Raw genomic sequence first — 24,909 nt, 5'->3', positions numbered from 1 at the left:
TGGCATGAGCCCAGCCAACAACCCAGAGGGATGCAGCCCAAGGGCCATCTGGAACCCTGTGGACAACTCAAGGGCCGCTCCCTAAATGATTCCTCCCAACCAAGATGGGCCAAGAAGCATGGCCAGTACTCGGAAGAGGCCAAGACTGCCCTCCTGCTGAGTCAGCTAGTGCGGCAGAGAAAGCGCTCATTTTTAAAGGGCTGAGGACGGTTGGCTGCAGGTGGGCAGTGGGCTTACAGTCTCATCTAAACCAACTTCCTCCAAACAGATCCAATATCATTTTGCCCTACTGGATGAGAACTCTGGGAGACTAGCATCTGCTGATTTGGCTAAACCGACTGCATGTTTGGAATCCAAACGTCTACAAATGTGTTCGCTGATTGTCGTTCTGTTCTCTCCATATTTTAGCTTTGATCATTTTGGAACCCATAGCCTGTCTTGTGGAATAAATAATACAAGCAAATTAAAAAGGCACATTTGTGCACCAGGGGGACTTGTCAGGCAGTCGCTGGGATGGTCCAGGGCCACTCGGCTCCAGCCTCAGAGTCACCTGCAATGAAAACCACTTCTTGCCATCAGGGATTCAGTGATTGGGATGGAATTTCATAAAAACCAAAACTGACAAAATTGTCTCTGGCGTGTAGTTCTGGGTAGGGAAAAAGTCATATTTTTTCACAGCAAAACAAAAACAAAAAAAGAGGAGGGTGCATGTTTTCAACATCAAACTGTGGTCATCAAAGTTTTCCACTGATCTTTAATAAGTGACTTTTTTTTTTTAATTTTGAAAATTGGGGTTAAGTAAGGGTGGTCCAGAAATCACTTTTATCGATACTCAAGGGCCATGAGGCCTCCACCTCGGGAATCTCAGTTCTGGCGAGAGCAGTGGTTCGGGGGACATCTCATGAGACTCTCCAGTTGGAGCAGAGTTCCTGAAGGCTTAGGTGGCCTGACACAGTCACCCCATCAACCAAGCACTGAGCAGCCAAAGCCTGTAAGCAGGATGGGGGCAGGGGAGGAGCCGACCAGCCTGCACCCTAGCGCTCTGGGCTCTGCGCCCCTGTGCTGTGTTCTGAGAGGCGGCTGATCTCCCACCGCCTCCCAGGAAAGCCAGCCCCAGTGGGGTCCCGCCGCGACCTCCCTGGGATCGGCAGAGGACTTCCATTGAAAATAATGGAAATTCACATTGGTGCACTTTCGATCCTTAAAAGGCAAGTGTCTTTCGATCCTTGAAGATATTCTCTCAAGCCAGAAGGACAGGTGGGGTGGGGAGGAGAAGTGTTTAAAAAGGAGGATGATCCATTTCATCGAGCCAAGAGGCCGGGCTAGTCGGAAAGTCGGGATAGCCTACACTGCTTCCTGTGGAGATGTCAGAGGTGGGTCCCCCAGCCATGGCTCTCAGCGTCTGGCTTACTCCCTGCCCTGCGTGCGCAATGATGCCCAAGTTACTGTCCACCGTGTAATCCAGCCCATTGAGCAAAGGAGCGTGGGATGGCAGGGACGAGATGGAGGATGGAGACTGGGGGATTCCATAGGGGCTCCCATCCCTCAAGTCCTGATAGGATTGTCCTGTCCCGTCCATGGAGAAGCTCCCATTCATTAACTGTCCGCCTGAAACGTCCCCCACGTTGCCATAAATCCTATTGGTGTGGCCAAGTTCTGAGAGAATCTGATCCTCTGTGGACAAAAGAACGGAGATTTATTGTCAGCCGCCAGGACTCCAGTGGTCCCCTGTTCTTCACAACCTAGGAATACACATGACCAGGAAAGAAGCCCGAGCATGAACCAGACACCAACATGTCATCCTGGCATCCAGACACTGACCCACGTCAAGGGGAAAAACAGAACAAACACCTCCAGAGACCACATGCCCAGGTCCCAGAAGGCTGGACAAATGTTTCGTGAGCTTGTTGGTCTCAGGTGTCTCATGTAGGAAGATGGCTACACTGACGGCTATGGAATACGAATGCCTGAGGTTTGCTGCATCACATGTCATCACAGCACAGAAGGAAGGAACTCTGTGCTAACAAGATTCAATCTGAAAGCTTTCGAGCTAAAAAAAAAAGTGCTTGATTCAGTTGTAGGGAAACAAGCATGGCTATAGGGTCAAGGGAGCTGAGGACTCAAGACATGTCCACAAAAGCTTTCTGCTGTACCTGGGAAAGAGGTTCAGTGTCAAAGGACTTGGTTTCTCTATCAATAAGTTCTTCACTAGGGACAAAGCATTGCATTGATTAAGGCAAATGGAACTTCTTGTTTCTTGGGGAATTTCTTTAAGGGGATCTCGTGGAATCTTTGCCACCTGGAAGAATTCATCTCTCCAATGGAGGTGAACAATTTTAGTCTTAAGAAAAATAAGATTATATAGTTATGTGGAGAGACCAGTGATATGTCAACCTGGGGGCCCACCTGCACCCAATGGAAAGGAGCTACAAAACAAGACTTAACAATCCTGTATGCTCCGGATGTTGATTTCAGCAGCTGAGAGGAGATTGAGTGGCTTTCCACCCCCACGTCCCCAGCCAAGAGTCCTGGGAGGTGAGCATAAGGCCCCTGAACGTGCCCCAGGGCCTCATGGGCAGACCTTTGTGCTGACCTACGGTCCTCTCAGGAAATCATGGTCCTCGCAGGCAGATCTTGCCATCTGCTGCCCCACAGACTTCCTTTCTATCCCCACTGGGCCTGTGTGTCCATTCCTACCAAGGCCAGAGTGGACTTCAACACCTATCCCTTCTGACAACCTGCCTTAGGTCGTCCCGCATCTCATCCATGAAAATGAAAAGGGGGAGATGAGTCATGCCCTTTAAAGGGGGCAGGAGATGAAGGCTCAACTCTACTGTAAAATGGCCATTCACTGGCGTCTTGCCTACACCTGTCATCCCAAGCAACAGTGCCCTCTGTGGGAACCACAAGCTGCCTAAGAATGGTTGTGTCTTCCCAAGCGCAAAAATGTGCTAAGCTCTCTCCAAACGCATCCACAGTCAGTTGTATTTATGGATTCCCACAAGACCCCTGGGAGATGGGCAAGGATACGGTTATACCCATTTAGAGATGGGTAAACTGAGGCTCAAGAAAAGTAAATCAATTTGACAGAGCCACGACTGGAAACCAGATTTCTGATTCCCCCAACTCAGGCCTCTTCCCTTCTCCTGCCACAAAAGAAGACCTTCCACATTTGAGGACTTGATACAAGAGAATGGCTATTTGCAAACAACCAAAGGATCCAAAACATGCAGCCATTTGCAATTCTGCTGACGCACAAAATTTGAATGTAGCACATGCAGCAAAGCATATGTGCTGGGGACAAGATGAAGTGAGCGATGGGGGAAGGGGTTTCAGAATGAGGCCAGTCTCCACCTCACATGCACTCACAGTACTCACTCCCCAGGGCCGAGGGCTGTGACGCACATCCTCCCACCACCAGCAGAGGAGGGGGCTCACTCTAGGGGGTCACGGGAGGAAGGCCACTGCCCCCATTGAGGGGAGAAATGCAGGAGAGGGGCTTGGGGCACAGACTGAGACACAGGGGTCCTTTGCAGCTGTGTGGGCTGATGAGGGAGCCCCGGGCAGCGGGCAAGGAGGGGAGGCCTTCGGGCCCGCAGGCCTGGGAGCCCAGCTTCCATGGGTCAGCTGCAGAGCTCTGGTTTCCTCTGCCCTGTCCCCTCTGGAAGGGCCATGACCATTCCCCCCACCCTTTACCCCAAGCCACAGGGTGGGGCCTGTGTTCAGGAGAGAGCTGGCAAGGCCTCCAGAAAGACCCCGGCTGCCTGTCGGGGGTCACTGTTTCCCAGGGGCCTCTCCTAGGGCCTCGGCCTCGCCCCTCCAGCCCCGCTCACCTCGGAAGCTCAGCTCACTGTCACTAACCCCACAGTCCTCCGTGGAGCTCTCCTTCTCCTGCTTGCTGCCTCCCCGGCTCCTCTTGACGCTCTTGTAGAACTGCCCCCAGCGGTGCCGCCCCGCGTCCTTCTTCAGTCGCTTCTCCTTGGCCCTTCTGTTCTGAAACCAAACCTGCCACAAGCAAACGGACACGCTCGGGGCTGTCCGCCACGAGCCCAAAGCCCCCGGGGTCCCCGAGACCGGAGACAAAGCCTGAAGCCACAGCAGGTGGGCGAGGAACGGGCTGTGCCCATCGCTCCCCTGGCCTGGGCCTCAGACATCTCTCTGGTTCAGCAGATTTCCTGGGGCCGTAGCCCTGAGCCCAGCGCCCCGAGGGGATCAGGGACCACACTGATGAGGCACCATGGTTACCTGGAGCCGTCCTCCTGTGGACGGCGAGGATGTGGGGACCCACAGGACACCTGCCACCCCCACGCCAGGCCCGGCACCGCGTGGTGCCCGGCCTGGGATCCCCGGTCAGCAAAGGAGCCCCAGGGGTCGGGTGGCTGGGGTCTCACCTGTACAACCCTCATGTCCAGGCCTGTCTCCGAGGACAGCTGCTCCCTCACATGCCGGGCGGGCTTAGGGGAGTTCTTATAGGCGTTCTTCAACGTCTCCAGCTGCTTTGCTGTGATGGTGGTCCGGGGCCGCTTAGCTCCAGCCTCTGAGTCATCTGCAACGAAAACCACTTCTTACTGTGTCCAGCCCATCTGAAGCAACTGGGTCTCATCCCTCCTCCCTCCTCTCCTCATGTAATCTTGCCTGCTATGGGCAAGAGGGAGGGAGAATGGGGAACGTCAGGGGAGAGTACTCTTGACCCACATGGAGCCCACTCCCACACTAAAGGCCTTCCCAGGTCACCGAAAAGGTAGGACAATATACTGTTCCCTCAGCTCCCTGCCTCTCCCCATCCCCTCCCAGCCCAGCCACACGGGGCTCTCATCAGACTGAAGGCATACCATTCTACATGTTTCCCCATCATGGCAAACACTCCCCTGACCAACCTGTGAGTTACCGCCAAGGCTGCAGAGGGGAAGGAGACAGAAGGAAGCCTTTGCCCCGGGCTGCCCCAGATGCCTGTCCTCCACTCTCCCAGGTCCCACCCATGACCTCACTGCCTTTCCACAGCCCTGGGCTCATAGCAAAGGGGACCTGTCCATTCACTGTTCACTAAGCAATGTTCATAAACTATGGGTCAGAACCCAAAAGTGGGTTGTAAAGTCAACTTACTTGATCAAAAACTAAAAGAGGAAATAAGATGGATGAGATGAGATGAGATGGGGATGGGGATGGGGATGGGATTGGGTGGGATAGGATGGGGTGGGGTGGATGGGGTGGGGTGGATGGGATGGGGTGAGGTGGGTGAGATGGGGTGGGGTGGCCTGGGGTGGGATGGATGGGAGGGGATGGGGTGGGATGGGATGAGGTAGGGTAGGTGGATGGGATGGGGTGGGGTGGATGGGATGGGGTGGGTGGGACAGGGTGGGTGGGTGGAATGGGGTGGATGGGATGGGATGGGGTGGGGTGGGGTGGCCTGGGGTGGGATGGGTGGAATGGGCTGGGGTAGGATGGGATGGGGTAAGGTGGGGTGGGTGGGATGGGGTGGATGGGATGGGATGGGATGAGATGGGATGGGGTAGGGTGGGGTGGATGGGATGGGGTGGGGGAGGTGGGGTGGGGTGGGGTGGCCTGGGGTGGGATGGATGGGATGGGATGGGATGGGATGGGGTGGGATGGGGTGGGGTGGATGGGATGGGATGGGATGGGGTGGGGTGGGGTGGGTGGGGTGGGGTGGATGGGATGGGATGGGGTGGGGTGGGTGGGGTGGGGTGGATGGGATGAGATGGGGTGGGTGGGATGGGGTGAGATGGGATGGGGTGGGGTAGGTGGGATGGGGTCGGGTGGAGTGGGCTGGGGTGGGAAGGATGAGGTGTTGCTTCATGAAACTTGATCAGTGTCAGGTGTATGAATATGTGTGCTGAGTTGAAACAAAACAAGTTTCTTACCATGGTTTATATTCAAACAAATTGAAAGAGTGTTCAGGAAAACAAGCTGACTAATCAACTGTCTTCAATGGATTTTGAGCCTCATGTGCCTGTAAGTCAAAGGCTCTTCTCAGCCAGAGTCAAGCACAGAAGCAGCACTGAGTGTAAATGGTTTGTGCCTCTCCCAGCACTTAGGCTTATCCATTCTCTGCCTAGCACCCTTGCCCAGAGTCGCAGAAGAGGGAATGGGCAGCTGCATCCAGCCCCCTGAGTTCTCTGCACCCCTTCACACTGGTGTCCTTTGAGGGTCTGCTCCATGTCTATCTTCTTCCCTTTCTTCCCTTCCATCCAAGGAAGTCCTCTCTTAAAACAACAATAATAGCTGATGTTTATCAAGAGCTTTACGTGCCTGTGATCCTCATGACCATTCTAAAAGGCTTTTCTCAGGGTCAGAAGACGTGGGTTCACCATTCTCACTGAGTCAGTGACGTGGACAAGTCCCCTCACCCTTCAGAAGCCTGGGTGTGGGCAGCACGGTGTAGGAGTAAGTAGTCATGCAGCCCGGCTCACACTACAAGCCATGGTGCACACGGTGGATGGGAGACAAGGCCCCCAGTCCTCCCTTCTCCTTGGGCTGTTTTCTTCCCCAGCAGAGCCACCGTCATCCTCAAAGCCCCGCCACTCAAGTTCCTCCCTGGGGTCCTGAACCCAATGAGGAAGGGTTCCAGAGTCACTGAGGCAGACACTGAGGAAAACCTTCAAAACTCGTTGTTAGGAATCACTTCCTTCTTCCCATATTTATAGAGATAACAACACGACAGCACTTGATGTAAATACAAAATAGTGCATTTTAAAAATATTCACATACTCTTCAGAGTTCCTGCCAATGGGGAGGAAGTGGTGCAGTGGATAGGAATCTGCCCGCCAATGCAGGGGACACGGGTTCAATCCCGGGTCCGGGAAGACTCTGCATGACGAGAACTTGCTAAGCCCATGGGCCACAACTACTGAGCGTGCACTCTAGAGTCCGAGAGCCGAAACTACTGAAGCCTGCGTGCCAAAAACCCCATCCTCCATAACAAGAGCAGTCACCACAGTGAGAAACCTGTACACTGCAAGGAAGAGTAGCCTCTGCTTGATGCAGCTAGAGAAAGCCCATGTAAAGCAATGAAGACCCAGTGCAGCCAAAAATAAATAAAAAAATTTTTAAAACCTAAAATAAAATCCATATACTCTTTACACACCAAACTTGAAATAAAGGAAATACTCCAAGTTTTTAATTCATCAAGAATCACTTAATTTCAAAACAGGTTGCCCTAGTGAATTAGAAATTGTTCTCACCATGGCCATTGGGCGGTGCATCAGGACAAACCCCTGTTATCCTGGTTTGGTGGCTCCTTGGTTCTGTATTGCTGGCTATGTGCACAGAACTTTCTTCTTGCGATTACAGGGACTATTATGCTGTTATTTTTAACATTCACGGTTATTATAATTTAAAATCTTTTTTATATCCTATAACAATGTCATCCAAGTATTCATTAAGTAGCGGTGGCAGTGCTCATGCTGAAAAATGTACCCAAAAATCAATAACTTTGGTGCGGAAGTTAAATGTGATAAAACGCTATGAGGAAGGCCAAGCAAGACCATGATACCCTAGGCTGTTAATTTAGGAGAGAGCATCTGGGAGGGACTGAGATAGTGCTGAGAAAATAAAAAGTAGCATTAAGGCAAAGATACATTTCACTCATTATGGATTTATGTGCTCCCAGAATACATCCCACCCCAATTTTTCACATTAATTCCTATGGGAAAATTAGCCTTAAAATATGTTAGTTTTGAATTATGCAGGGTCTCCTAGCACTTGTCCCTGGCATAAAAGGCAACCTCATTATATTGAAAATGCAAATATTCAAGGAAATGTAACAAATGAACAAAATCATTCACACCAAGGTACAAATAACTGATACTCAATCCTTTGTGTAGCACAATGGAGGGAACCTAGGTCAAAAAGAGGGTTTGAATTAGCAAGGAGGGATCAAAACATAAAAAGAGACAGCCCGAAGTCCCACAGCAGACCAAGGCCCCTGCTGCACTAAGAATCACCCAGATTCCACAGGATGGAGTGTTCTCGGCCTCGTGGACAGCCAGAGGCTGGGAGAACACACCAGAAATACTGGGTAACACCCAGCTGTTGGCAAACCCACAGCACATCTTACTGTTTGCGTTTCTCTTCCGCACTGGTCTCTCCCTCACGTGACAGACATCCCATTCCACAAGCTGCAGCCTCTCTGAACCCCAGGACACAGCCCCGTGTGGCTGGTGCTCTGACCCCCCACGTGGAGCTGAGATGCCAAGGCTCAACCAGGTACACAATCGCCAGGGGACCCCCAAGTTGGTGGGTGACCCAGCAGAGATGCCCCCAGCCTCTGAGGCCAGATCCAGTGTCTTTCCACTGTCCTACAGAGGTTCTGCCGTGACTCAGACAATCCTGGACACAAGTGTGAGCTCCACTGGGTCATTCTTGCCTCCCCAGCTGGTCTCCCTTTCTCCTGACCCACCCACAGCAGCAGCGGAGGCCAGGCTGTGACTTCTCAGGGTCTAAACGAGGCCTCTGATGGCGAGAAGCAGCCACCGGCCTGGGGGAGGCCTGCATCCTTAATGTCTCTGGTGAAGGGCATCAGAGTTCCGAAGACAGCTTGAGCTCTCTGAGTCCCTCTGCGTTGATGGTTTATCCCTGACAAGATGCCCTAATCTTCTGTGACACCGTAATTGACTCCAAAGCAACAGCACTGAGTGAGTTCTAAGGAGCCAGAGCAGATTAATACATTAAAGCAAAGAGCCCGGGAACAGGCTTGCAGAGGCCCGGGAAAGAGAAGAGATGGAAGGGCTGTCCATGCCGAAGGCCAGAGCTGGGGGAGGGGGGTGCGGTGGGGGGCAGGTGATGGAAGAGAGAGGTGCCAACCCTCCCACCTCTGCCAGAGCCAAGCTGAGCTCCAGCAGCCTCACTGAAAGGGCCTCCCCCTCACCACCCTTGAACTGCATTTATTAAGCAAAAAACTAATTTCTCCATGTATTATCATAACTATATAATATATAGGTGGGAACTCAGGAAAGACCTGGAAGGATATACACGAAATTGTCATTGCTTTGTTTTTTGTATTTTTTCATCAATCCCAGAGCTGTCAACAAGAGCATTCTGCAGTAACACCCTGAGTTCATAAAAATTCTAGTCAAGGGCAAATGACCTTGATGTTTCGTGAGTTCGTGCATCTAAAATGCCCAAGGTGAGTTTGGCCAAATGCCAAAATCTGAGCCAGGCTGAAGGGTACAGCTGTGAGTGAGGACCCTGAGGTGAGGTGGTAGGAGGTGGGAAATCAGACTTGGTCTTTCTGAGGGGAGCCAGGGAATGGGGGTCCAAGAGCTCCCCAAGCCCTGAAAAGTCCCAGGAAAGACCCAGGGCTACCCAAGAGTGTGACCTTAGGCGGCAGGAGCAGCTGCTGCCCTGCTGCCCCTGTGAAGGCAGGTCTTCTGGGGTGGCTGCTCAATGCTGGGGCCCGACAGCAGCCTCGGTCTGTGCCATCAGCTTCTGTGCAGACCATGGACGTGGCCCAGAGGTGGCTGGGGAGGGTGGCCGGGTGCACGGGAGCAGATGGTCGAGATGGATGAGTCTCCATGAGCGAGGAGACCAGCTGAGCATCTGCTCCCACACGAGGGCCTTTGGGAGATACAAGAGTCATCACCCCCATGTCCCTGTCCTCAAGGAGCCTGCAGTCTGAGAGGAGAAACAGCATGTTTAACTGAAACATAAGCTGACCTGTTCCAAGGGGGACTTAGGCCAACGTCAGGGCTCTTGCTGACTGAAGCCTTTGAGGTGTGGAGGTGCTGAGGTAAATGTGCACCCCGATGTACAAAGCTAAGGGTAGTGCGGTCCCAGGGATCTGTCTCTTGCTTCAACAGTGCTTGGAGGGAACAGACCCAAGGACGCCCCTCGCTCCAGCCTCTGACCACCCTCCAACCTTTTCACCAGTTGCGACCTTTGGAATCTGCCACTCAGCTGTCCACGAGCACTAGGACCAGCCAACACCATTTTTTGAGCTTGGCTCTATTACCCATCAACCATGAGCTCCCAGATGCATCAGAATTATTCCACCAAGGGGAGGCCGCCATCAACCGCCTGATCAACATGTGTCTGCGGGCCTCCTATACCTACCTCTCTCTGGGCTTCTATCTTAACCATGACAATATGGCTCTGGAGGGTGTGGGCCACTTTTCCTGTGAATTGGCCAAGGAGGAGCGCAAGGGCATGGAGTGTGTCTTGAACATGCAAAACCAGCGCAGCGGCTGCGCCCTCTTTCTGGACATGCAAGAGCCACCTCAAGATGAGTGGGGTAAGACCCAGGATGCTATGGAAGCCGCCCTTCTCATGGAGAAGAACCCAAACCAGACCCTTTCAGGTCTGCATGGCCTGGGTTCTCCCCGCACAGACCTTGCATCTGTGACTTCCTGGAGAACCATTCCTAGGGCAGGAGGTGAAACTCATCTAGAAGCTGGGTGACCACCCGACCCACCTCTGCAGGCTCGCTGGTCCCTGGGCGGGGTTGGGAGAATCCCTCTTTAAAAGTCTCATCCTCAAGCACAACTAGAAGTCTCTGGAGCCCAGCGGCCTTTGAGGAGCCCCTCTAGTGTCAGGGTTTCTGCCTGAAGTCCCTTTCTACAACCACTGGGCAGCCTGTTAACACCTTGGAGCGCTCTCTCAAGCCTTGGACCAAAAGGAAACAATAAAGTTTTTGCAGGGAGAAAAAAAAAAACTAAGGAGCATGGAACTTCCCTAGGGATCCAGTGGCTAAGTCCCAATATGGGGAGACTAAGTGATGATGAGCACAAGGTCCCTGGCTATTCCTGAGCCAAAGTACTGCCTTGTCCCAAGACAAGCAACCATAACTTGATTGATGCTTCAGTGGGGCAGCCAATGCCAAGGACTGGGGGTGGGGGGTAGGTGGGAGATCTCTCTCCCTTCAGGCATCTGAGAAGGTTCTAGAAGAGGCAGGATGCCTGCGGGGCTCCAAGGGGTGGGCAGCCTGGACTCTGGCAGGACAGAGGTTGGCCATGCAGGGCCCAGCTGATTACCATTCTGCTTGGCTGTCTCGTAGTCCTCCTTGCACACCAGTCGCCCGTCCTCCATGAGGTAGAACTCGTCCCCCGTGGCCAGCTGCCGGTTACAGATGATGCAGGCGAAGCAGTGCAGATGGTAGACGAAGTCCTGTGCCTTGCGGACCACCTGGGTCGGGGGGATGCCCTGCTGGCAGGCTGTGCATTTTGTGCCGAAGCGCCTAACAGGGAACAAGAGTGGATTAGAGCATGGGGGTGGGGAGAGGGGTTTGGCTTCCTCCCACTTTTCATCAGCCCCTTGCCCACCCCACTATTCTGGGGTGTCCATGGGCCTCCACCTCTGGGCCATCCAGTTGCCCAGTGAACAGGTCATCAATTCACCCAGGGCCATAGGATTTTCCAAGCCCCACTGAGCAGACAGTTTCAGACTCTTGTCTCCTGATCTCTTCAGCTTTATGGTGAAGCCTAGAGGACCAATCCCACAGGGCAATTTGCAAGTGCCCATGTGCATAAAGCATCAGGCAGAACACCTCTTCACGTGCTTCCCACAGGAGGAACTGTGTGGCCAGGACACCCCTCATGTCAGGATCCACACGGGTGCTCCAGAGAAATCGCACTTCAGCAGCAAAGCAGGGCTCTTGCGATGGTTCCTCTCTTCTGCCTCTCCCCTCCACCCTGCACATGTCAAACCATCCTTACCAGCCTCCTCCCCGCTCCCACACACAGCTCCAGAGATGTGAGCCCAGGAATCTGCATTTCTACCCCTGCCACCATTCCAGGCAGGGAGTCTGCAGACCCGAGTTTAAAGGATGCTGCCTCAGACCTCTCTCCGTCTGCACCTTTCTGGAGCAGCACTGAGGTAAGAGGAAGGTGCCAACCACCAGCCTGGCCCAAGGCTGGGAAGGAAAGAGAAGTAGACCCATTGAAAATATAGTCCAGTTGGGTCACTTAAGCCCCATTCCCCATTCTGGCCACACACATAGAGCCACACCAGTGGTCCCAGAGGTCAGAGGGAAATTTGGGGCCAGTGTAGAGGTGGCGATGAAGGGAGGGGGGGCGGTGGGGAGCCACTGCAGGTGAGCCTTCCCTGCTTCAGGAGGGGAGCGGGAGGGGCTGGGGAGGAAGGGGCAGAGTTTAAAACAGCAATCAACCTAATTATTCATGACATTTCACACAGCAGAACTTTATCTTCTTCAGGATGAAAGACTTTGCCTAATGGATCTGGGGAAGGTTTGATTTTAATGGTCCTTTTAACTAATGCTTATAGGCAGCCTGATTTCCCCTGAAAGGACAGTACATATTTCATCCACATTAATACCAAATAAATTAATTATGGTCATGGCTATCATGATGAATCCCAGATTAATGCAGAATGATGGGTCTCTTGTGCAGTAATGATACCTGCTGGGGGGCTGCAGGAGCCTGGAGCAGGCATGGCCAGCTGCGGCTTCAGCCCCCTCCCAGGGACACGGTCACAGAGAAGTGGGAGTCTAGATGGGTAACCCCCAAAGAGCCAGGAGTGTGGCCCCAAGGACTGCTCCACTGAGACAAGATATGAGGAGGGTGTCAGGGTGTGAGGGGCTGAGACGTTTGTGTTGAAAGAACCCCAGACTTCTGAACTCCTGGAATGCCTCTGGGCTTTGTGAGGAGGGTGGCGTGCATGGAGCAGGCCTCTTGAGAGCAGGGGTTCTCAGGCTGGAGCACAGGACAGGCTCCGTCAGCCACCCTCGAGTTGTTCAAAATTGTGCATCAAGAGGTAGGGTCTGGACTTTCAACCAATTTTCAAAAGGTTTCAAAGCTTTCATCAGATTTCAAGTCCAGGACCCAGAAAAGTATAGAGATCACATTTGTTGAATAAGTCAGTGAATAAAGAACCATGCTTTTAGAGGTTGTGCATGGAGATGGCTAAATCTGAGAATGGAGAACAAAATCTACTGTGAGTTCTAGGTGGTTCTGTGGCTCAGTACCTCCCAGAGCACAGGTGAGAACAGGCTTCTTCCACAACTGCTGTCTCATCACGTCTTTGTATTAGAGAGGAAGGCAGGCAGGCACCCAGCTCCACTGCGTGTGTGTGAGTGTGTGTGCGTGAGTGTGTGTGTGTTTCAGGGACAAAGAGAAAGAAAGCCTGCATGTATGTTACTAGAGTCTGTTTTCAAATTGCCTATAGTTTTTCTATCTAGTCCAAGGCAATGCACAAAGCAGGTGTTTGAAACGAAACAATGCCTTCATCCTGCTCACTGCAAACCCTCTCAAGTAAACCACCAAAACCCGAGTGTTCAAATCCTTTGCTGCAAAGGATGGAGCAGAAGCAGCTCCAGAGAAGAACTAGAGTTTTCCCAAAAGCAAGTCCTGTGGCTGCATCGAGGGTGGAGACCAGAGGAGGAGGAAGGCAGAGCAGAGACCTCAAAACAAAGCAGAGACTCCAAAACACAGTGGAGACCCCACCGTGCCCCTACCCACAGGGAGGGCCACATCCTCTCCCCACGAAAAAGCGGGCAGTGGTTTTCAGTAACCAGAAGCCCAGTTGACACCAGAGCCCCAGAGACATGAAAGATAACGGGGGTATAAATTTAATCTACATACCGACAGTGATTCATGCATGAGGGTGGCAAGTGCACAAGAAAAATGAAAAATAAATGGACTTTCCCACCAACGTTTTTTAGCAATTGAAGCAATTTTCCTGATTGTGGGATTTATACCGATGTTAAGTGGAAGTTGCTTCTCGTTACCTTTCTCCCCTGGAGCACAGCCAATGGGACGCCTTGTTGAGGGGCCTGTGAGCACCCCCGGGGCCCACAGGGTTCCCCCCGTGTGGCCGAGGCCCGAGGGGTGCCCAGCCCCCACTCCTGGTCAGAGCCAGCGAGCCCAGAATACGGTGCCGTCATCCTGTGGGTTGCGGATGCAATGACGACACTGTCGTGTTTCCAGATCTCAGACTAGCCAGGGCTGCAGGTGCGACAGCCACGGCCTTGAAAGGCTATGCGGCTTGTTTTGCGGCAGGCAGTAATGAGATGGCCATGGTTAAAACTCCCTGGATGGAAACAAGGTAAAACTGTGAACTTGCCCTGAAGGATGACGGCGATGGGGGCAGAGCAGCACCCTGGCCAAGGAAGAGGCCTCCCAGGAACTTGCCAGTCAGCACCCCCTTCATCCTATCACTGAGCCCCTACTGTGTGCAGGGCCCTGCCCACTCAGGGACAAACAGCACTGGCCTCGCTCATCAGAAGGACAACCTCTGTGGTGAGTGCTGCCCTGCCAGACCTCCATGGACAGCTGGTCTCCCCAGGGAAAGCAGTTGGAGCTGATCCAAATGACAAAGAAAATGCAAGGAAGAATTCTAACAGCTCACATGACGTTCCTCCACAGAGCAACATCACTGGCGATTCTCTTATCTCTGCCCAGTGAGAACCTCTGAAGGAGTGGATGAATGCATGCTGGGAGGGATGAGTGGACCAACTGCGTCTTCAAGCACAGGTCAGAGCAAGCAGGGGAGAATTAGCACGTGCCATAACTGACTCTTTGTGACCCCATGGACTGTAGTCCACAGGCTCCTCTGCCCATGGAATTCTCCAGGCAAGAATACTAGAGTGGGTGGCCATTCCCTTCTCCAGGGGATCTTCCTGACGCAGGAATTAAACCTGGGTCTCTTGCATTGCAGGAAGATTCTTTATCATCTGAGCTACCAGGGAAGCCCATAATAGCTGCAGCTCCTGGCAAAAGCTTTTCAAAGAAGGAACTTGAACCCCCTGTAAAATGAGGCCTGAAGTTTATTAAAACATAAACTTTCCACCCCATGTTGCTCTCGCCATCACACTCAGTCCATAAATGTCTCCCAGCCTGAAAGGTAGGGACTCTGATACATTCTGACAAATGAGAAACTGGGGCTCAGATGGGTGAGGTGCTGGTCCCAGCTCACACAGGCACAGAGTGGAAAGACCAGGATTTGAACTCGGTGCTTCTGACAGCACAACTGGCACACAGTGGGTGTCAGAGACAGCAAATGCCACAGAGAAGACAGCCATGGTGCACCTACTCAGAACTGGGGCTCAGGGGCCCTGTCCCCCTCTGAGCCACTGGGGCTCCCAACCCTGCAATGTGGGGACTGCCCCAGGAGCCTTCCACCAACAGTGTCACCCCAACACACCGACTGATCCTGTCGACACTCCCCTGCCCCTACAGATCACGCGTGAGGGGCCTGGGTTGCTGTCTGTGGAAATGCACTAGATGTCATGGCTGACATTCAAGGGCTGCCCCTAACGCCAGTAAGGAGACAAAACCTGGGTCCTTGGTCTCACCCTTCCCTCCGTGCTCAACCTGAGTTCCCTCAGCCCATTTATCTGTCCACTCCCACCCCTCCCAACAGGCCTGGCTGGCCCACTCTCTAGCGTAGGGTCTCCGGATACTGCAAAAAGGATGACAGGCAGACCTGGCAGGTGCCACATCTTTTAGAAACAGGTGCATATAAACCCCATACCACAGGTGTTCCAGCACATGCCTCATTTTATGTTCTCACCTACGATCAGACCAGGTACCATATTCTGGTCACCAATACGATTAAAAAGCAGCTCCCAGACACCAAGCACCTGCTGTGTGCCCGTGTCCATAACCTCACTTAAACCTCACCACCGCTCTCAGGGCACACCCCGCTACCTCCCTGGGGCGTCATCGCCACCCCCAGCCCACCCTCTCCCTCCTGGGTGGATTTTGCTCCTGGCTCACCCATCACCATTCCTGTTGCCAGAATTCTTGGTGACATCGATGTCCCCTCAGCAAGTCCCTCCTGACCCTGTCCACTGAATTCTTTGACCTCTTCTCCTGAAGGCCATGGGCTTCCCAGGTGGCTCAGTGGTAAAGAATCCACCTGGCAGTGCAGGAGACGCAGAAGATCCGGGTTCTAAGCCCAGGTCGGGAAGATCCCCTGGAGGAGGAAACGGCAACTCACTCCAGTATTCTTGCCTGGGAAATCCCATGGACAGAGGAGCCTGGCGGGCTACAGTCCATGGAGTCACAGAGAGACAGACAGGACTGAGTGACTAGGTCATATCCTCAGACACTCACTCTCACGCTCCACCCCGGACAGTGCCATCAGGAACGAGAGCGCCTCCAGGAATAACTTCAAGTGTCGCGGTGTCTTGCCTTTCCGCTCAGTGCCCACAGCAGCCTGACTCCCACAACCCTGCCACCCGGCCGATTCTCACTGCCCCTCACTCTCCTCATGGCCTCACTTCCCCCCCAACCCAGCAAAGACTCTGTGGTCCATCTTAGGAACCCCTCTCCTGCCCATACCCTCAACTCCCCACCCTGCTCTCAACCCCGACCTCCTCCACGCAGCACAGGTCTCAGAACAGGGCTGAGGGAAACATACCTCCTCACTGACTGGACAACCTTTAAATTCAGGGTCCAGACCTCAGGAGGGCCTGGGAAAGCACAGTGCTCCCTCTTGTCTATCAAACTTCCCACCCTCCCATCCCTTCTCTCTCCCAATCCCCTCATCCTTGGTCTCAGCTGGTGGCCCTGTTTCCGGGACAAAAGAGGAGCTCTCACAAAGGCCTGCTAGGCACTCCCCCTCTCCTGTCCACCCACCACGTGCCCAGTCTCTTGCTCCCTACAGCTGACCCATCTATGCTCCCGGTCAAGGCTGACAGCCCATCTGGGCACAGACTCCACTCCTTCCTAGTAAGATCATTCAGCAAGCAACTAGACCCCTTGCCGCCCACATCATCAATGTCCCCTCTCTGTCACAGGTATCCAGCAGCATACAGCGCGCTGTTACTTCTGCTACTTCAAGACAAAACAAAAAACTTCTCTTGACCCTACGCCTCCTTACATCTCTACTCCCCTCGGAGCAAAATCCCTCAAAAAAGGGGTCTATACACAGTCTCTAATGCCCCTGTTCTCATTCTACCTTGAGTCCACTCCAGTTCCTGTGTGCCAACTTGACTGGGCCACAAAGTTCCCAGATATTTGGCTAAACATCTTCCTGTGTGTGTCTGGAAGTGCTTTTGGACAGATTAACATTTCAATCAGTCGACCGAGTAAAGCAGATTGCCTTCCTCAATGTGATGGGCCTCTTCCCATCAGGTGAAGGCCCAAAGAGACCACAGAGGCCTGTCTTCCCAACAGTGCTTGACTGCCTGGAGCTGGGACACTAGTCTTTTCCTGCCTTTAGACTTGAACTTAAATGCTGGTTTTTCCTGGGTCTCAAGCCTACCGACTTGTATACACCATCAACTTACACCATCAACTCTCCTGGGTCCTCCAGCCGGCTGACTGCAGGTCTTGGGGCTTCTCAGACTCCAAAATCATGTGAGCCAATCCTTAAATTAAATCTCTTTATACACACACACACACACACACACACACAGCCTGCTGGTTGCATTTCTGTGGAAAACCCTGACTAATACAGTGCTCCAGCAGGTGGTCTCCCATGAATCAACCCCAACTTCACTTAGCCAGGTGGCCCCAACACTGCTGAGTCCATTGGTCAGGTCTCATCATCCCTCACCTTGCACCACATCGGCCGTCCCTTCTCCTTAGAACATGTCACTCACTGGGCCTTAGGACCTGGTTTTCCAGGTTCTGCTTCTTTCTCTGGCAGCCCCTGTTCCACCTCCCCCCACCTCTTCTTATCCAGCCCACACCTCTAGGGATTCAACTTCCACCTCCAGCTGGGACCTCCTCCCAACTCCAGATGGTACATCCCACGGCCGCCCCCTCGGCATCTCAACTTGGACGCCCAAGACCAGACTCCTACTCTTCCCTCAGCATCTGCTCCTTCCCCATCTCAGAGAAGGGCGATTTCTCTCTTCCAGTTGCTCAGGCCCACAGCCTTGGACACCCTCGTGTGATCTGTCAGCCAGTCTCATTGGCTCCACCCCAAATTACATCAAGGGCCACTCCCCCATTTGTAGGGGAAGAAATAAGTTCAGAGAGGGTAAGAAACACGCTAGAGACATCACAGCAATAGATGGTGGAGCTGGAATTTGAACCCAGTCCTCTTCCTTTCTCTGGGCCGCTGGGAGCAGTCCAACCCAGGCCCGCGCCAGCCCCCATGTGTGGGAGCTGCCACACTGCAGTGCACCATCCCAAGGAAACAAAATATCACACAACTTAATTTTATGCTTTAATTGCTTGGCGGTGATTTACTGCCGGCCGTATATTTTTTCCCCAGTTGACACTTTCCTCCATGTATTTCTTTTATCTATCACCATGCTTGACAGGTAAGTCGCTGATATTTACTGTTACTGTATGTACCAATATTTCCAACATATATCACCACCACAGCCATGTCACAGCACACAGGGTCCTGCCCTGGAACAGTCAGCCTTCTCCAGATGTAGACGGTGCCATATTTGGAGAAGGCCTGACACTAGAGAACATTAGGGCCTTAGAGAATGGGGACACGGCTACGCCGTATGCATATTCACACATAAACCTCCCAGGCCCACCAGGACTCCGCTCAGGCTCCACTTTTTATTTGCAGTTTCTAATATAATGTTTTTCTTTTCAACGAGCATTCAATACTACTTTGGGATGAATGCAACTGGAAAAGCTTTGAATCAGTCACCTAGTCCAACCTCCTCATTTAACACAGAAGAAAATGGCCAGGAGAGGGTCAGAGATTTGCTCAAGATCACACAGCCCAGTGAGTGACAGAAAAAAATAATCTACAGCCCAACTCTCCCTTTCCCCAGTCATACATCCCTGCTCTCCCTGCTGGGGGGAGATTTGCTTCCCAAGAGGCAATGGGACATGTAAGATCTGACCCTCTTCTCCCAGAGTCCAGTCCAGTCTTCCAGAGGGGCAGGAAGCATTAGTGTTCTCCAGGGGAGTTTCCAGAGTTATCTCACCTGAACTCAATGAGCCTTTATCATAGGCATTATTTGTCCCTTTCCACAGGTGGGACAGGCTGACAACTGGCCCAACAACATTGTCCCTCCTTTCCACCCCTTTCCTCTGGGTACCTAATCAGCCCTCCTGATCCCAGGCTAATTCTTTTCTGCCAAGGTGTTAGTTGAGCTGTTATCAAATTACCCTGTGTAGAAGTGCCACCTGGGATGTTTGCTTAAAAGCAGAAAAGTCATCCCTGATTCCTGACCCTGGCCCCAGAACGCACACTTTTAATAAGCTCCTCATGAATGACCCTGGTGCAGCTGCGGCATGGACTGTGCTTTGAGAAACCCTGTGTAATGGGTGTGTGTGCAGACTGCCTGTTGATTCTTGAGCCCTTCAAGGCCTGAGAACTCATTCTCACGGAGGTGCAGCAGGCACTGGGATGGGAGAGGCATAGGGCCCCCTGCCAAGCCACTCTTACCCCATCCCGGGCCAGCCAGCCACAAGGACCCACGATGCCCATCACAGGGTCTAAGGCTGGTTCGTGGCTCCTCCTCAGGTGGGGCTTCCAGGGGCACTGACAGACCCCAGGAGCCACAGTCACCAGCCAGAGACTGGCTCTCACTGGACGCTCACGTGATCTTGGCCAGAGAATCAGCAAGCAACGTGGTGGAGCCAGGTAATGGACCCCTGAGCGCTGGGTTCAGGAGATTCAGGAGCCAGGGGAGTAAGATGACCAAAGATGGGCCTGCGGCAGGAAGGCATGAGGGGAACAAGATGAGTAGGATAGCTGATTGGAAAGCTTCCAGTGGTGCAGAGGCGTGTGAAAGGGGCCCAAGAGAAGACAGAGGCAATGGGAAGGGAAAGAGAGGGCCTCTTAGAGGCGGGACCCTGTGTCTCGGTACCTGAAAGAAGCGGGGCGGGAGGTAAAGGCGGGAGGGGTGGAGTCCCAGTGATTAAGAGAACAGGGCTTTCTAATGCTGGCTGGTGTGTTGTAAGGTGCCCCCATCTCCCATTCCCATGTCACTCCAATCCCTCTTTGTCTGGGGACTATGTTTGCACAGCCCAGATGCCATCCGACTCCCAGACTGATCTGCAACAACTTGGTTCCAAACAGACTCCCCAGGCCACAAAGGTCTCCGGTATGCAGGTATCACAGATGTCAGGAGGTCTTCAGGTGGCAAGCCTGGGCTCCTGGAAGGTAGGCAGGCGCAGCTGAACAGGAGGGCTACGGGGCGGGCAGACAGATAATCTGTGGACTCATCACCGCCTGATATATGGCCTCAGGTCCCAGGAGGAGCTGCTCGGCTAAGTAATTGCTTCTGCCTTGATTACAGGCCTTTGCAAATGACAGTGGGCCTGGTCCCACCAGTGTGTTTGAATCTTACAAATGTCCACAGGCACAGCTACTATCTGAACCATCTGATCGTTACCTTAAAAGGTTTAATTTGCTTAGTGAGGGGATTAGACTATAAACTATTCAGAAATTATGGAAAGTCAAAGAGACCCTCCCCTTGTGAGTTCTTTAAGAACATTTTTCAAGAAAGGTGTGTGTTATGTGTCGTAGTAGGTGTGCAGTTATCAAAAATCAAAAAAAAAATTTAAAAAAAAAGTGGCTGAGCAAGAGCCTGGCCCCAGACTGGACCCACAACCAACCGCAGAACTGAAGGGTCCTCCTCCCGTGGCAGCGAGGTACCAGCTAGCTAGAGGCACCCATGCAAGCACTGGCTGGACCCTCTGGCCAGAGCTGGGAACTCTGCATTGGGAAGTGAAGGCTGAGGGCTGCAGTCACCACCACAGGGCTCTGGATCACACAGGGAGGGATGGCGTCCTGTGGAGAAAACCCATGGCATCTCCACACACCACCCCCACGCCAAGAGGCGGACAGTTGTTCCAGCCGCCTGACCCACCATTGCCCTGGACAGGCCCCACCTCCCTCCCCGGGACCCCTGTCTGGCTCAAGGCTTTTTGTAGCCTCTCCCCCCAGGACCCTCCTTTTCTCTTTTTCTCTCCTCCCTACATAGATATGCTGTCATGGTCTTAATAAAAGTAGCCAGGGACTTCCCTGGTGGTCTAGTGGTTAAGATCCCACCTTCCAATGCAGAGGGTATGGATTCAATCCCTGGTCAGGGAGCTAAGATCCAAAATGCTTCATAGCCAAAAACCCAAAACATAAACAACAGAGTCAGTCAATGTATGTCAAAAACCACTACAATACTGTAAAGTAATTAACCTCCAACCAATAAAAATAAATGGAAAAAATAAATAAGTAAATGCAGTTACATAAAAAATAAAAATAAATAAAAGAGTAGTTACCAATAATGATGGATACTAAGTACTTCATTTCACTCTGTCCCCGGAGTAACTTAGAAAAGTAGACATTTTTATTTTCATCTCTTTTTTCCAAGATGAGAGTGAGGCTCCAAGAGGTCTGATGCCCCAAATTCACACTGAGCCTGGTTTCAAACCCAATGCCTGCTCCCTCTCCAATGTCCAACTCGGGGTGCGGGCCTTACCCCATGTCCCCCAGGTTGCCTGATGTCCCATGGGCATCTGCTCAGCTGAGGGATGGAGGATCTGGTTACAAGAGTGATTGGCCCAAGGTCACTAATGAAGACCTCCCAGGAGCCAGCAAAACCACCCTGCGGCCGGGCCAAATGCAGAGCTTGCCGGAGCTGAGACAGGCTGTTCTGAACGGCGGGGATAAATCAGCAGCTCCAGGGCTCCCAAGGACGCCTCTTACCTGCCCTTGGCTGACAGCTTGTTACTGCCTAAGAGATTGACTGGCTGGGGGAGGGGTGCAGCTCCCCACTGACAGTGGTCCAGCGGCCCTCCATCTCGCTGGGTCCCCGCAGTGCCAGCCAGGGGAGGGCCTCAGGCGCAGGGAGACACCCCCAAAGGAGCATGAAGTTTTAGACAAGACCCCCCCCCCTCGGGGTGGCAATCACCCCTGAACGTCTCTGACCCTTCCCCATGGCCCCCTCTGTTAGGCAGGTGTGAGGACGGAGACCTGGCAGCCGGGATACAGCTTGAAGCTCCCCCACAAGACTTGAGTGTTCTTAAGGGCTGCGGTTTACCTTAAAAATGTATGTGACTCTTGCCCTTCCTTTGATTCTATAGCTCTCTGTTTTCATATTATAATAATCACTGGTTTGCTTCTCAAGTTTTTGTGTAAATCAGCACAGGATCTCTATGCCATGGTTTATGCCCAGCATACTGCCGTGAGCCAGACTACCCTGACCTCCATGTGAGGAGTCCTAGGCTCATAAAATCATCTCAGTGGGAAGGTTGCAAAGCTGGAGGGAGCAGGGCGGGCAGGAGAAGCCAGCACAGCCCAGCCCTGGGGAAGAATTCTGACAGCTAGTCCTCTGAGGCCAGAAACCCAACACCCAGAGATTCTAGCACCTAGCAAGAAGGACCCAGCAGGGCTGGACAGTTTATACACCACCAGCTTCCCATTTCACAGCAACTCAGTGGGTTAGAACATCACCTCTTAACAGATAAGGGGATGAGGTTTTCAGGAAGGCCTGGTCACTTGTTTGCTAATGAACAGTTGATTAAACACAGAACAGTAATTCAATCAAGCTCCATTTGGGTTCACCAAACCAGTCTGCTCATAAAATGACTCCCTTTTGCAAAACGCTCCTGTGTCTTGGGGCACTGGAGCTGAGACACATTAAGGAACTTGCCTAAGGACCTCCGGCACTTGAACCAGTTCCTAGAGCAGAAAACCTGTTTTCACCATGCTTCAAAGTAAGGGAGCTGCCAGGACCCAGACAGTGAAGAGCAGGGGACCCAGAAGCCCAAATCGCAGTCCCCTGCTCTCCCCAGGCTCCAGACCTTTTGCAAGGAGCCAGGGACCCTCCACACACTGGATGCAAAGTCCAGACAGGACCTGCTCAGCAAAGGCAACCCAAGTTGTTGGCTTCCTGGCTTGCAATTTTGTAACGGTCTCAGAAGCACCCTGCATACCTCACGCCTCTCCTCTCTGGCCTCGGAATTTTATTTCCTTTGGAGAAGGGAAGCCAAGGACCCAAGAGGCAAAACAACAAATAACAGCAAAAACCAGCCAATGTTACTGAGCAAGACAGTGTTTAACAGCGCCCCCAAAAGCACAACCACCGCAGAGTACAACCTTCCAACAGTACTTCTTTCTCTGTCTGTGCACACGCCTACATCGCCCTCTGCTGCCAGGCACCAGTACTGCCATGTTCCACAGGCTGGAGGCTCGTGGAAGCTAATCTCCATCTTTCACCTCCATCCTCCCCCCCACTTCTGGGGTACTCACCCCCGCTCCAGCTCCTCACAATACTGTCTTGATTCACAAAACTTCACACAGAATAAAAGATGCCCCTGGAGTTGTGCAAAGCAGTGGCCCTACCCCTTGTTATAGGCAAAGAGATTTAAAGTATTGATCCTGGAACTTAGAACCACAGTGCTGATCAGTAAGGTCAATGAATCCTGCCCTCTGTCTCTGAGTCAGGCTTTGGGGCAGATATCATAAAAGAATAGTACTTTTTCTTTTTTCTTTTTCTCTTTTGCTTCAAGGTGCATAGAGAAGATGCCTCTGACCAGGCATCTTCCAAGTGCCACAGCCGCAAGCATTCTGAGGTCTGGTGGGCAGATTCGAGTGCATGGCACCTGCTGGGCTCTCCTGAGGCTGCCAGAGGTGACTCCTGCAGCCTGGTGCCCAGGACTGCCCTTCCCTCCTGCCCCATCTCCTGTTCCCTCTGTTCCTAGTGTCCCTCTGCATGTCTGTCAGCTGAAAGCAGGTGCCTGGTGACCTTTAATGAGCCGCAATGAGGAGCAGACCCCCAGTTCTGCAGCCAGATCACTGTCTGAGCCCCAGGTGGGCAGCAGGTGCCAAGCCCTGAGGATGGGAGGTGAAGCTGCTCTGACTGTAGACAATACTCCCTCCCTGTCCTCACCAAGGACTTGCGAGACCAAACTGTGCCGCACCTGTGCCGTCCTGGACCAAACAGCCATGATCGCAAATGCTGGGTGAGTCCTGACTGCCTGTAAATCCAAGGGTCCTCCCTGGGGCTTTGTGTCTGATTGTCCCTCTGTGGGCAGTGGGGGCAAGCACTTCCGCTTTCCATTTCTCTCCACACAGCATCCCCAGCATGGAATTAATGACCTGTGGATTCATCACTGAGTGTGTGGCCAGCTCCCCTTAACAAGGGGCTCCAGCCCTGCTACCTTGCTAAGCAGAATGATCTCAGGAGAGGAGAGTAACTGTGGCTAAGTAAGGAAGGCAGCCTGGGCCTCTGTGACTTGCAGGATGCCAAAGCTGGGTCCAGAGGAAACTGGTCCATAGCACACTGTAAATTCGCCGTGTAATCTCCTCTTTGTTGCATCTAACCCAGCAATGGCCTATGTGTATGGGACAGACAGAAAACTGAACGGCCAATAAGCCTTTCCTCAGGCCAACAGGTGCAGGAGGAGCCAGCCGAGCAGGGCAGCTTGTGCTGAGTCATCGGCAGAGACGAGGGGTAAGGTGGCCAGGCCTCCACCAGGCTCCCTCCCCCAAGGAGCTGCACTCACCGCCACGGGAAGATGGGGAGACCTTGAGAGGATGGACATCATCCTCTGGACAGTAAAATAGCCAGGACCAGGGTGTGGAGGTGGGGAAAGGCTGAGCATGCCTGGGAAAGGGGGCATGCTGCTGGGGGGCATTGGGTACCCAAGGAAAGCCGTGAGCTAGGACTGAATGGGAGGCTGGGCATCGGGCAGAAGGCTCTGGTGGCACAGTGTTTCTGGAATATTCTGTAGGCAGAGGGGGGCCTGCCAAAGGAGCTGGGGATGGCAGGTCAGGACCTGAGCTGTGATGGAGGACGCTGGTCTGGTGGGGAGGTGGTGTGGGCAGCAGCCACGGGGAGATCACAAGAGACCCTAGTCATGAGTCTCCAAGGTCATGGAGGCAGGGATTGGGGCAACAGCCTGGGTGAGTAATTGTCATTGTTATTTCTGGTCTCGGGCTTATGGCTCGTAGGCTTGTGCCAACCCCTCCGTACCCCGCTCCCTGGCCTCTCCTGGGTCTAAAGTGATCCTCTTTCCTTATCACTACTTCTCCCAAAGCCAAAGCTACATGCCAGCTGCTGCCATCTCC

The 24,909-nt window shown here is 52.9% G+C and overlaps 1 protein-coding gene and 1 pseudogene across 1 annotated transcript in view; one reads left to right on the top strand and one right to left on the bottom strand.

Annotated features, from left to right (window-relative positions):
• Positions 1-1,279: 1,279 nt before the first annotated feature.
• LHX4 (LIM homeobox 4) overlaps positions 1,280-24,909 on the bottom strand; it is a 44,495-nt gene continuing 20,865 nt past the window's right edge. Inside the window, exons 3-6 of the mRNA XM_061161260.1 lie at positions 10,986-11,188; positions 4,392-4,546; positions 3,834-4,005; positions 1,280-1,674 (exon numbers count right to left, since the gene is read on the bottom strand). Of these exons, the coding sequence (XP_061017243.1) occupies positions 1,280-1,674; positions 3,834-4,005; positions 4,392-4,546; positions 10,986-11,188 (925 nt within the window). The remainder of the gene's footprint in view (positions 1,675-3,833; positions 4,006-4,391; positions 4,547-10,985; positions 11,189-24,909) is intronic.
• LOC133069655 (ferritin light chain-like) lies at positions 9,977-10,501 on the top strand (annotated as a pseudogene).

Source organism: Dama dama, chromosome 14 (assembly GCF_033118175.1).
Source record: "Dama dama isolate Ldn47 chromosome 14, ASM3311817v1, whole genome shotgun sequence".
Taxonomy (NCBI): domain Eukaryota; kingdom Metazoa; phylum Chordata; class Mammalia; order Artiodactyla; family Cervidae; genus Dama; species Dama dama.
The sequence above is the reverse complement of the archived record's forward strand: the minus strand, read 5'-3'. Positions and strand labels throughout refer to the sequence as shown.